This window comes from Lissotriton vulgaris, chromosome 2_1 (assembly GCF_964263255.1).
Source record: "Lissotriton vulgaris chromosome 2_1, aLisVul1.2, whole genome shotgun sequence".
Classification (NCBI taxonomy): Eukaryota; Metazoa; Chordata; class Amphibia; order Caudata; family Salamandridae; genus Lissotriton; species Lissotriton vulgaris.
The window spans coordinates 978199846-978213706 of NC_141687.1; the positions used below are offsets into that span (position 1 = coordinate 978199846).

The following is a 13861-nucleotide window of genomic DNA, read 5'->3' on the forward strand; positions in this document are numbered from 1 at the left end:
GAGCAGTCAATAGTGATTTCTTCTAGTGGTACAGGTAAAAAGACACATTCCACAAACTACCATTGCCAGAGGGACCTCCAGCCATAAGTCTCCTGATGCTCTTATGTGGAACAGATACACTCATTGACTATGGGTGGTAGATAGATACTTAACTAACAGAGTCTGATAGTGAGGATGGAATAAAAACACATATGAATTCACCTTGGGAAAGATGTACTACTATGCAGAAGCAGGCAAAAATGAACAGTGCTGGTTGAACAGTGCAGGGACAGTTGTCCTTGCACGCTCCTTGTACAAAGGACTGGTAATTGAACTCATCACATAGGTATGGACCAGATGGAATAGTCCCCTTTATAAATGGAAGTTTTACAAACAGTGTAAATGGAGAATAGTTGTGTTTATCACATATATAAATCGCAAGTATATTGACTGCTTCTATAAGTGATATTTTGACGTAATAACGCAGTAAAGGACACATGAGCCAAGTATATGATAAAGGTCACTATGTCCAGGCGAGAGAATTCTGTGGTTGGTGTACCTACTGCAAAGATGTATGTGCAGCCTTAGGACCTGGTTAAAATCCTGACATCACAGTCTTTCATCCTTCCGAGGTCAGGAAATATATCTCTTAAGAGCGAGCATTCAGTCTGAGTGCACCCTACAAAGAAGGGGGCAAGGAAGGGGGATGACTTTGTGTACAATGGCCCTACGTCGCCTTACAGAGGTTTTTGTGACAGACTGTTTCAGTTGTTTAAGTGTATCGTAGTTTTAAGAAGGACTAATTGGCTTGTTATAATCCTGACCTAGGCTTCCTTCTGGTTGTAACCCATAAGTCAAGAGAAAGGTATAATTCTTGTAAAATATGGAAAACAGTTGCCATGTGTGGCATAATTCTTGTAACATTGGATTTGAAAGCACTGATGTTTGTACAATACTAATATCCACACATGTAGTATATAATCTGTAGGACTACGGGCTGCTCGCACCCTCCCCGAGGAGAGCTCTTTCACACAGAGGGAGCTGGTTCTAGTGTCAGTGTCTGGAAGGTGCTGCAGGGACACAATGGGGCATATTACCAAGCAATAGCGATAATTATCGCTATTGCTTGGTTAGCGGGAAAAAAATATTGCCGAGCACTGAGGATTTTTACCGCTGAGATACCTTGATATTATCAAGGATTATCTCAAAAGCGGTAAAAATCCTGCGAAATGCATGAATATCGCTGAAAAATCAGTGATATTCATGCATTATCATGACAATGCTCTTTGCCATGTTATCCACCTTCCATTGGATAACATGGCTAAGAACTGCTTTTAGCAGGCGTTAGCTTTTGGAGATATTCGCGCTTAGCGCGAATATTTCCAAAAGTTGTTAATAGGCGTTAGAGATGTTAGCAACTGTTTTCAGTCGCTAACATCTTGGCATGCCCACTTTGCATGTCATTAGCGATAATTATCGCTGACATGCAAAGTGGGCCCCTAAATGCCTGCTATCGCCTACCAGCTGTCGCTAACTGGTGTTAGTGACAGCTTGGTAATAGGGCGATAAAATTATCGCCGCATTAGTGGGAAAAAGTCCCGCTAATGCGGCGATAATGCCCTTGGTAATAGGCCCCCAATATTCCTTTCTAGAGCCCACCCTTCTTCAGGCAATGACAAAAGGAGTATTCTCCAGTATTAGGGTGTCTTTCATAGATTGACATGCTTGAATAATTCCCTGTCGTTGAAGTGGGAGTCCCACAGTACATAAAATAGTAGTAATATATATATATATATATATATATATATATATATATATATATATATATATATATATATATATATATATATATATATATATATATATATATATATATATATATATATATATATATATATATAGGAACATAATATACATATACATATAAAAATATATATATAAATAGATATAAATAAGAAATTTAAAAGTACCATAGAACAACATAGGCCCATAGAAGCCTAAAGGGAGAATTCACTTTAGTAACATATCCATGTCATTATAATGGCCAAATTCCAGCCAATCAGGCTGCAGCACCCTCTAGAACCTTCTCCTCAGAAGCTCAAGCCCTCAGATTTTCTACCGCAAGTCGTGTGAAGGGAGTCTCCCTGAGCTCTGCTCAGTTTCTTCATTCAACAAACCATTTATCATCTTCTACAATGTCTTCTACAAAGAAATGTTTATTCAGACCTTGTTCTGCTTGTGGAAAACTTTGCCTGTTCCATGAGGACCCTCATAAAAAGTGCATCTATTGCCTGTACCCGGACCATGAGGTGAGGATTTGCAAGTTTTGCAGAACTTTTTCTTCTAAGACTCTAAAGGATAGAGAGGCCCGTCTCCTTCTGTGGCTACAGAAGTTGAAGACTTCAGACAACCCCGTGTCTGATGTAGAGAGCGTGTCTTCCTGCCATTCCAAGACCTCTCTGAAGCATGGGTCGGAGACAGAAATGCCTTCTCCTTTTCTAAAAAAGAAGAAGTTTGTCAACGCTCCAAAGTCCGTCTCCCCACGGGATCTGCCAGCCTCTACGCCTACGGGACCTGGTTCTCTGGCGTCGCAGTCCCAATCTGTGCCCTTGTCGTCTAAAACGAATGCCAGCTCGTTGACGAGCTCGTCGAGGCGCCCGTCGCCGACGACAAGATTCGTCGACGTTGTGCCTACGATGACGACGACATGCTCTATGTCGACAAAGACGACGACGACGTCCGCATCGTCGACGATGAACCAAGAGGTTAGGCCTATACCCTCCATTGTGAAGATGTTGTCGACGGTGAAGAAATCTGTCTCGTCGACGACCTTACCAAAGAAGCTTTCGTCGACGAAGACTTCGTCGATGGGTTACTCGTCGACGCTACCACCATCGTCGACGGTAGCCTCGTCGACATCGAGTTCCTCGTCGACGACCACCTCATCGTTGACAGCTCCGTCGACGACGAAGACCTCACAGAGGACGGCTGCACCGTCGACGAGGAAAGTCCTGGCTCCGTCGACGGCTTCCGCTTCTTCGTCGACGCCTGATTCAACATTGACGAATCCCTCGACGACGGTTTTGACCACGAGCTCGTCGACGGGCCCGTCATCGGAACACTATTCTCTGGCAACTGCAACAACCTTTACTGTGGTGACAGCTTCTATTGTAAAACGCCCCGCTCCGCTGGATTTGACTCCTCTTCCAGGTGGTTCGGGCCCCCCTGCACAACTCTTTGCGTCTGCAGAGGAGGAATCTTCTGATGGGTCTTATGTTGATGACACCTTTCGTCCTGCACGCAGTCCTTCGGAGCTCAATATAAAATATCAGGACTATGAGGATGAGGACAATGATGACAGGGGGTCACTCTTCCCAGTTCATGATGACCAGCTGGATGTTGACCACGAGGTTCCTATGGCACGGATACCGGTGTCTTTGATTTCAAACCTTCAGCACATGTTAGACAATTACAATCGTCGATTCCCACCTTCTTCGCAGGCCTCTCCTACTCCACCTCCTCCACTGGTTGCTCAGGCAAGATCACCAGTTCTTCCAGATCCTGGTACTGATGATGATGATGTCCGCAATGATACGGACCAGGACGACGACACTGTCCTTGCAGATTGGGACAATTATCGGGCCCAGACCCCATCTCCTCCTCCTGCTTCTCCCCTGGCTTCTCCCCAGTGGACATTGGCGGTTTTCACAACTTAATGATGAGAGCCGCGAAGCGTTTTCATTTGCCCATGGTCGTCAAACAACAAGACTGTTTCCTTTATGACTTCAAGGATCAACCTTTAAAGCAAGTGCATACCATCCCAATTATTGATTTTATATGGAAGGAGGGACTTAAACTAATGGAACGCCCTAACTCCATCCCGGCCGTGCTTCCGTGCCTTGACAAGAAGTATAAGGCGCCTGAGGATTCACCTGCATGCCTTGTGTCACAACCAAAGGCTGACTCGGTCATTACGCAAGCCACTCAAAAAAGGTTGCGTAACCCAACAACTCCGTTAACTTCGCCACCGGATGAGGAAGGTCGCCGCCTGGATACCATTGGGAAGAAATTCCCCACTATGGCTGCCACGACGGTCAGGGCGGAAAACTCCTTAGCCATCCTCGGGCGATACGACCGTCAGATGTGGTCAGAAATCGCAGCTTTGGTTGACCTACTTCCGGAATCCTCCAGGGCAGAAGCCCATAAGATCGTGCAAGAGGGAGAGAAAATATCCTCTGAAATTATAGACTGTGCCATTGATATTTTCTCTACGAGTTTCAGACAGCTCGCAGGTGCTGCAGTCTTAAGGAGGCAGAGCTGGCTCAAGGCTATGGCTTTTCAGCCTGAAGTGCAGGCAAGAGTGCTTGATTTGCCTTTTGATGGAGAGTCCCTTTTCGGCAAGCATGTGGACGATGCCTAAGAGTCCATTAAGAAAGACACGGACACTGCTCGTGCCCTGGGATCTCTCCAGTACCGGAAGCGGCCCTTTCGTGGAGCACGTGGCAAAGGTACTTCCTCCAATTTTCGTGGCTCCTCCCAGTACCGCTCCTATGGTGAAAACAAGCAGCGCTACTCCTATCAAACTCAGAATAGGCAATCCGATTCCAGGCCTTATAGAAGGAAGTCCACCTACAGAGGAGGTGCTACCTCTAAAAAACAGTGACTTTCCACGGATCAAATGTTCTCCTGCTCTGAAAATTGGAGGTCGAATCTCCCAACACTTCTACAATTGGTCAAAAATAACTTCAGATCGTTGGGTCTTGGATGTCATCTTAAAGGGCCATGCTCTCGAATTTCTCAAATTTCCTCCCACCCGTCCACCCTCTGGCCCTCTCAAAGCACATTTGAAGGAACTGTTTTTGCAAGTCGCAATTATGATAAAAAAGGGGCTGTCGAAGTGGTTCCTCGATTACAACAAGGCAAGGGCTTTTATTCACGCTTTTTCCTTATCAGGAAAAAATCAGGAGAGTGGCGCCCTATCCTAGAGATCCGAGCCCTCAACAAGTTCATCAAGTCCCAAACATTTCGGATACTGACCGTTGCTGGAAATTTTACAGTTCCTGAGCCCCGGAGAGTTCCTCTCCCCAATCGACCTCCAAGATGCATACTTTCATGTGCCAATCCACCACAGACACAGGAAATACCTTCGTTTCACAGTGGGATCGAAACACTTCCAATTCAAAGTTTTACCATTCGGCCTTCGTTCCGCTCCGAGAGTCTTCACAAAGATCATGGCTCCGGGTGCGACTTTTCTACGCCTACAGGGCATACAGTTCTACCCTTATTTAGACGACTGCTTGATAAAGGCCCAAACCTTCCTTGCAGCAAGACAACACACTCAGACTTGCCTATCCATCTTCCAGGCTTGGGTCTTTCCATCAACCACAAGAAATTGCATGTCCGTCCAGCACAACAAAGGATCTTTCTAGGGGCATTAATAGACTCTTGTCTGGCGAAGGTGTTTGTTTCGCAGGAGCGCCAAGCATGCATTATCAAAATGGTGGCCCTTCTACGCTCAAGAAGGTCCGCTTCTGTCCGAATGTTAAAATATTTTCTGGGCATGGCATCGTCCTGCATACAGCTGATCCCCAATTGCAGGCTACACATGAGAGTCCTCCAAGAGGAGTTGGACAAACAATGGCGGCAAGTCTCAGGGTCGTTCAACGACAAAGTCTGCCTGACCCCCCGCATTCAGGGCGCATTGGAATGGTGGGCTCACCTTCCAAATATCGCAACTGGGCGGCCAATCCTAGACACAGACCCCACGCTTACCCTTACGATGGACACTTCCTTAGAGGGTTGGGGTGCACACCTCGAAGGGTTGTCAGTCAAAGGCAAATGGACGGCAGATCAATGCAAATGGCACATAAATCGCCTGGAACTCTTGGCTATCTTTCTCGCCCTAAAATCTTTCCGGCTGCTGTTGAAAGGGGAGTCGCTGTTGGTGCGTACGGACAACACCACCAGTATGCACTACCTCAACAAGCAGGGGGGTATTAGATCTCTTCTGCTATCCAGACAGGCACAACAGATATGGGAATGGGCAATTCACCATTTAGTCCAGCTAACAGCAGTTCACGTACTGGGTGCCTCCAACGCCCTTGCAGACTCTCTCAGCAGATCGGCTACGGACAATCACGAGTGGGAACTCCATCAACCAACTCTGGAGTATGTGTTTTGCTTGTGGGGCCAGCCGGAGCTGGATCTGTTTGTGACTCCACTCAACCGCAAATGCCTACGCTGCGCAAGTCGGCATCCCCACAACGGATCGAGCGGGAATGCGTTTTCGATCAACTGGTCGAACAAATTTGCTTACGCTTTTCCACCGATCCCTCTGATACCACGCCTAATGCACAAGATGAGACTTCAACCATGTCACATCCTTTTGATTGCGCCCAAGTGGCTGCGTTGCACGTGGTTCACGGATCTTCTTCTGTTTTCCCAGTGTGATCCGATTCTTCTTCGTCCCCTGCCTCATCTTCTCACCATGAGCCAGGGCCAGATTTGCCACCCGGATCCAGCGTCTCTCCAGCTTCACGCTTGGAACCTGAGCACAATGAGTTTGCACATCTGAATATTGCTCCCGAGTGCAGAGAGGTGCTTGCTCATGCACGCACTCCTTCCACAGTCAAAACCTATAAACTGAAATGGAAACAGTTCTGTGTTTGGTGCCACAAGTAGAACGTTGATCCTCTGCTCGCCACACCTGAGCAAATCCTGCCTTTTTTCCTCCTTTTGGCAAAGTCGGGACTTTCGCATTCCACTCTTAAAGTCTTCCTGGCCGCGATTTCCCGCTTTCGCCTTGATGGTTCTACATCACTGCACTCCTCTCGGATCATTCGTAAGTTCTTTAAGGACCTGTTCCGGATGTTTCCACCTATCCCGCGTCCACCACCTGCTTGGAGTTTGAATCTGGTCTTATTGCAGCTCCTCAAACCTCCTTCCGAACCTATTCATTCAGCGGAATTAAAATTCCTTACTTGGAAAGTTTCCCTCCTCCTCGCGCTTACATCCTCCAGGCGAGTGAGCGACATCCAAGCTCTCACCATTCAGCCTCCTTTTCTTCAATTCTCAAGGGACGCTGTTACACTTCGTACGAATCCTAAATTTATTCCTAAGGTTCCTTCTGACTTCCACCTTAATGAAACTGTCATTCTCAAGACTTTTTTCCCAGACCCTCAGTCTTCCGCTTAGCGCTCTTTTCATTCTTTGGACTTGAAACGCTGCCTCAAATTCTACATCCAACGCACTGCTGCCTTTCGTAAATCAGACCAGCTCTTTGTGGCCTATGGACGGATGCGCAAGGGACATCCGGTCACTAAACAATTCATTACTCGATGGATTTTTTCTGCCATCTCCTTCTGCCATCAACGGGCTGGCAAGCCTCTTTCTGCTCCGGTGCGAGCACACTCAACGGGGGCAGTTGCATCCTCTACCGCCCTATTTGCTGGAGTGCCTCTACAGCAGATCTGCAGGGTGGCAACGTGGTCCAGCAGGCACACGTTCACGAGGCACTACTGTCTGGAGAAAGCTGACGCTGCAGACACTGCTGTGGGTCAAGCGGTGCTACGAAATCTCTTCAGATGAAGGTGAGCCTCTGTTGCTTCCCGCCTCCTGTCATAAAAGGTTCTTTCTTATATATGTAATGTTCATATGTGCATTTATTTGCTTGCATTTGTTCTTATTGCCTTTTATGACTGTCATGTGTTGGCGTACTGCTTTCTATTCTTATTCAAGCATGTGAATCTATGAAAGACACCCTAATACTGGAGAAGAACAAAAGTTACTTACCTGTAAACTGTGGTTCTCCAGTATTGGTGTCTTTCATAGATTCACATGCGACCCACCCTTCCTCCCCTCAGAGGCTCTCTTCTCCTCATGCACTCTTGGTCACTTTGGTGTTACGAAAATCTGAGGGCTTGAGCTTCTGAGGAGAAGGTTCTAGAGGGTGCTGCAGCCTGATTGGCTGGAATGTGGACCATTATAATGGCATGGATATGTTACTAAAGTGAATTCTCCCTTTAGGCTTCTATGGGCCTATTTTGTTCTATGGTACTTTTAAATTTCTTATTTATATCTATTTATATATATTATATTTTTATATGTATATGCATATTTATGATGTTTTTATATATATATATATTCTGTTCATCAGGAAATTGAAATTAAAGAAATTCTATGCCTTAAACGATTTGGGAGAGAATAAACAAGACAATGCAAAAACCTCTACCTCCTCCGATGTGCAGGTCGGAGAAATACCTACTCTTTGGGCACTACATGGCCTAATTAATGAAGATGAACAGAATTCTCAAGCACCCACTCAAACCAAACTAAGAGAACTTAACCTGTTGCAAAAAGGTGCTGGAGAAAGTCCTTTCAAACCCAAATCTTCGTTCATCCCTTTGATGCCGAGAGACGCCATCGACGTCTTTCATGATCGTATCATTGAGGAAATAAAGGATTTGAATTGCTCAATCAATCGTAACAGAAAATATGAATCAAATCAAAAACAAGTTACCTTCGACAAATTCATCAACAAGTTGGCCAACAACTCTGCCATCATTGTAAAGAAATCCGACAAAGGGGGCAATGTTGTCCTGTGGCCTAAACAACTATATGATACAGAAGCTAAAAGACAGCTAGATAACTATGACTGTTATGAACAAACCACATGGAAGAACTATGATAAAGCAAAGGACAATATAAAAAAAGAACTACAAAAATGGAAGTACGAGGGACTAATATCGAATGAGGAATATAATTTCCTGTTCAATAGTCATCCTAAGTTACCTTTTCTTTATTTGTTACCTAAGCTGCACAAAAACATTACCCCAGTTCCCGGACGCCCAATCATATCGGCGATAGGCAGCATGACGGAAAATGTGGGCCATTACATAGACTTCTTTTTACAGGACTTAGTTAAAACTAGGCCCTCATATTTAAAGGACACAGGCGACTTTTTGAGACACATTGAGGATATGACCTGGTCCAATGAATTGATTTTATTGACTTTGGATATAGAATCACTCTATACCAGCATTCGGCACGAATGTGGCTTACGTGGAGTGGAACATTTCTTGAATAATCGACCTGCTGAATATGCTATGCACAATAGAATGCTCATGGCTCTCATTTCTTAGTGTTTGAATAATAATTACTTTTCCTTTGAAAAGAATGTGTACAGGCAGAAACAGGGTATCGCCATGGGGGCCTGCTTTTCCCCGAGCTACGCTGGGTTACATGTGGGCTACTGGGAAAAGCAGGTCCTCATGAAAGAACACAGAGCAATATTCGATCAAAATGTCATCTCTTGGCTTCGTTATGTAGACGATGTTTTTATTGTATGGAAGGGTGACATGCAAAGTGCCCAAGATTTTGTTGACTTATTAAACATCAATGAGTTTAACTTACATTTCATATCACACATGAGCACCACCAAGATAGAATTCCTTGATGTCCAGATACTAATAATTGACGACAAACTGACTACAACAGCATTTAGAAAACCCACTGCTGGCAATGCTATACTACATGCGTCAAGTGCGGATCCGCGTCATTTGATAGCCAGCATCCCCTATGGGGAATTATTACGACTCAAACGTATCTTCAGCACTCCAGAACAATTTGACACATGTAGTAAGTCGAGTTTAGATCGCATGAGACAGAGAGGATATACTGAAGACATCCTTAACAGAGCCATACTTAAAACGAATGAGAGACCTAGATCTGCCTTGTTACCCAACACCATGGAACAGGACACGCATACACAACAGAAGAGAATGACTCACCTAGATTAATTACCACGTATAGCAGACAGGAACGCAAAATACGGAGTATCTTGAACAAACATTGGCCCATAGTGTTAACTGATCCGATTTTGAAAACCACTGTACCTGAACATCTCAGTGTGACATTTAGAAAAGCCAAAAATATGGCTACTCTTTTATCTAAGAAAACTCCCACTGAGACTCAAAACATTCAAACCTGGCTTCCAACTATAAATGGTTTTCGTAAATGTGCGACATGTCGGGCATGTAACTTTGGAGCCAATACCACAAAATATAGGACCCCTTTTAAAACCAAAGAACAATCTATCAGGGGCAAATTTGATTGCCGTACAGAATATGCTGTATACGTTCTCACCTGTACCTGCGGTTTGAGATACGTTGGCAGCACCAAGAATCCAGTATATATGCGAATCCTACAACACATTCGTGCTATCATCAATTGTGACCCGGCCTACCCGGTTGCCAGACATTTTAAGCTCAGTCACAATAAAGATGTTAACTGTCTTTCTTATTTTGTGATCGACATGGCACCGGCACAAAAAAGAGGCGGAGATAGAGACAAAGCATTAAGACAACTTGAGACCAGATATATACTGAATCTCAACAGTAAACATCCTAACGGTCTTAATGGCAGGGAGGATATGCACACCTTTCTGTAACATACTCCATCAGTCTCATCTTCATGTCCAATCTTTGTCCCATATCACGACAGCATGAATATCTTGACAGCAACAATTGAAACTTACTTGTAATACTGTCTCGTAATGAAACTTAGTATTATCTTCACCTTTTCTGCATTCTATTTGAACACTTTCCAAATCACTGTTTTACACTAAATGAATTTGCACTACTATCACTCAGCACTTTAAACGTCTATGGGTATTTGCTAAAATATTAATAATGGATAAAATAGTTGGCCTTTCCCGGGAGCGGGATTGATCCTTTATCTATAAGAATTATCCCAGCACTAGTACTTTATATGTTTGTGACAGCAACAGCACATATTACATCGTGTGCAAGATCCAATATAGATCTCAGCGATGCAGCGTCACTTTGCACTATGGAATATGCATTCATGCAAGAAAACCATTGATTGCATCAGTTTAAAGCGTTATTTGCACATTCATTTTTAGCATAATTTTTGCACATGTAACATAAAATCATTTGATGATTTTTGCATATGGTCTTTTATACTACAATTTTAGCATATTTATATGTTATTTATTATGTGTATATAACGAGCTATTTTGGTTTTATACAATCTAATGCTGCTAGCCAATTTTGCACAGTTTTACGCATTTATGCGGTAATAATGTACTGATGTTATTAGAAAACACAATTAAGAATGTGATTTAAAATGTGCTTTCAATCAGCTTTCATGTCACTGAACAGAAGTGCTATAAACCCAGTGAACATCTAACACTTTATAATCACAGTATGTTTTCACTGTTTATCACCAGGTCACGTGGTGAAACCACGAATGAAAAAAAGAGTGTGTGCATTATTTAAAGTGACCATTACTGCATGTCCGCTATGTGATCAAGGGCAGTCCCTGCCCGAAACGCGTCGTGCCTACCTTAACCTGTGGATGGATAATAAACGTCATCTGTGACACTCGAAGAGCTGCGTGGTGGTCCGTGATTTTTCTGTGGTCAAAACCTTTGCTAGCAGAAACTGACCCATATATATAATATATATATATATATATATATATATATATATATATATATATATATATATATATATATATATATATATATATATATATATATATATATATATATATTACTACTATTTTATGTACCGTGGGACTCCCACTTCGACGACGGGGAATTATTCAAGCATGTGAATCTATGAAAGACACCAATACTGGAGAACCACAGTTACAGGTAAGTAACTTTTGTTCTTCTCCCAGGACGTCACTAGTTTCATCCACTCATCTCCTTCTTTCTTTCTCCCATTGTTTATTCTGTGTTGCTCTGTTGTAAGAAATGATCTTGTTGCTGCGCGCTAAGTCGAGCATAAATGATAACGGAACTAATGGAAGTGTTCTGTTCCCCAATTAGTTATTACCTGCAAGCCACCACCGACAGTACCTAATGGAAAAGTGGTGGGTTCCGACTACGTCTGGGGATCAAGCCTCAGCTACGCCTGCTATGATGGATACCAGCTGTCCTTACCTGCTGTCCTTACATGTGAAGGCAATGGGACCTGGGTGGGAGACATCCCACAGTGCTTCCGTGAGTACACTTGGCCTGGAACTAGTCCTCAATTTCTGGTGGATGAAGTTGGGTTTGCAAAGGGGCTTTAGAAAGAGTCTCAGTTTAGGGTGAGGGTAAGGTGGAAGGTCTTAATGAAGTGGTAAAAAGATCGACCTACAAGAATATTTCATTTACAATGTCGAATACCACTACATTGTCAAGGTAACTAAAAATGGAAATATGAATAGTGAATCTCCACTCCAGCAGCATAGCACGCTGCTGAGAAGTACACCAGTTGTCAAAAGTCCTGGACCCAAGTAATAGGCCAGAGTCACAAGCCGACTTAGGGTAGCACGTTCTACATTAAAATGGGATAAAGGGAAAGCTTTGCAATGTTGTAGCAGATGGTTTACACTGGTGATTATTGACCCTGAACCAATTCATTTTCTTCAATGGAGCTCTCAACATTCCAATGTTCTAATTCATTACATGTAATAATACCTTGATGATATGTGGTAGTCAATACTGTGCAATATATTTTGAAATATTGTCTTTGATATTGTGTCATATAAACAATGATATTATGCTTGATGTGAATGCACAACAGAAGCTAAGTGAAGACCGTAATCTGCCTATTTTTAGGGTAACATTTTTTCGTGTGTATAGTTTTTTGTTTTAATTTAATGTTTAGTTAATTATGGGGCATACATGATTATGAGCCATTACTAATGCAGTCTTTCTATTTAAATTACTCAACCTTGTGTATAACAAACCACAAAATCTTGCTGTCTTAGTTATTTTACTCTAAGTACCTGGTTTTGGCACTTTGATGTCAAAGATACGAACCAGCTACAACTGGACACACACGTATGAACTGGTGATGTAGTTTCCTAATGAAAAAGCAATAACACAAGTAGCATATTTAGACAGCATCTCAAGGGCGAGTAAATATGCTTCCTACTGCTCACAGTTTTAGCTGAGTATGGAATTTTAGACTGCAGTTGAAAATGAAGTTACTCTACATCAGTGGTCCTCAATGCGATGACGTTTAGACCATCAATCAGCTGGCATGCTGCCAACCTTCTAAAGGTCAATGGAGTGTTTTCATGGTAGGGCCTGCAGCCCCGGCTCTGGAAAAAAGCTTTTCATATTGGAATTGTGTATCGCAGTTCCCTTGAGGTTGCTTGATGTGTGATTCCTTCTCCTCTTTTGCCTTCATCAGCTGTGTTCTGTGGTGATCCCGGAATCCCTGCTCATGGCCGCCGGGAAGACCGAGGTTTTAGCTACAGGTCCTCTGTCTTCTTCTCCTGTTCCCCTCCGATGGTTCTGGTGGGGTCTTCGAGGAGATTCTGCCAGTTTGACGGTACATGGAGCGGCACTCAGCCCAGCTGCATAGGTAAGCTAGTGGCTCTTGTAACCCAATCCCTTTGCAGCAGGAGATAATGTGTTTAAGCTGGGTTTGGCAGTTGGAGGTTGAGAATTGGAAGTAGGTGGGAGTAAATGAGGACTCTGGATGGGTTGTCCTTGCTGGAGCAGGGTAACGCCGGTAAGCAATCATTGAATCACACAGAGTTTGGGAAATTACCTTTTGGGCAACACATGGAAGAGTTGAGTCATTACTGAATTAGCATAATTTATCTTAAAATGTCTTTCTTATTCTGAACACACGATTTATGCCAAGAAGGTGTAGGGAAGTTTGCTGTGTTGTGTTCCCTGGAAGGTACAGAGCTGAACAGTGCCATATAAACTAAAATATGGCACTATTCGGTTTCCTCTATGTACTGGCGCACCTCTGGCTGCCTAGTACTAACGCAGGCAACCTTGTGCCATGATGCAGGAGTGTCTTTGTTACTAGCAGAATTATTGGTGCAAGAAGGGATACCTTCCAGCACA

At 43.6% G+C, this 13861-nt stretch overlaps 1 protein-coding gene across 1 annotated transcript in view; it reads left to right on the plus strand.

The window, feature by feature from the left end:
• The window catches only part of CSMD2 (CUB and Sushi multiple domains 2), a 1651801-nt gene that overhangs the window by 1575077 nt on the left and 62863 nt on the right, over positions 1 to 13861 (plus strand). The window contains exons 60-61 of the mRNA XM_086956548.1: positions 11834 to 12007; positions 13191 to 13364. Of these exons, the coding sequence (XP_086812674.1) occupies positions 11834 to 12007; positions 13191 to 13364 (348 nt within the window). The remainder of the gene's footprint in view (positions 1 to 11833; positions 12008 to 13190; positions 13365 to 13861) is intronic.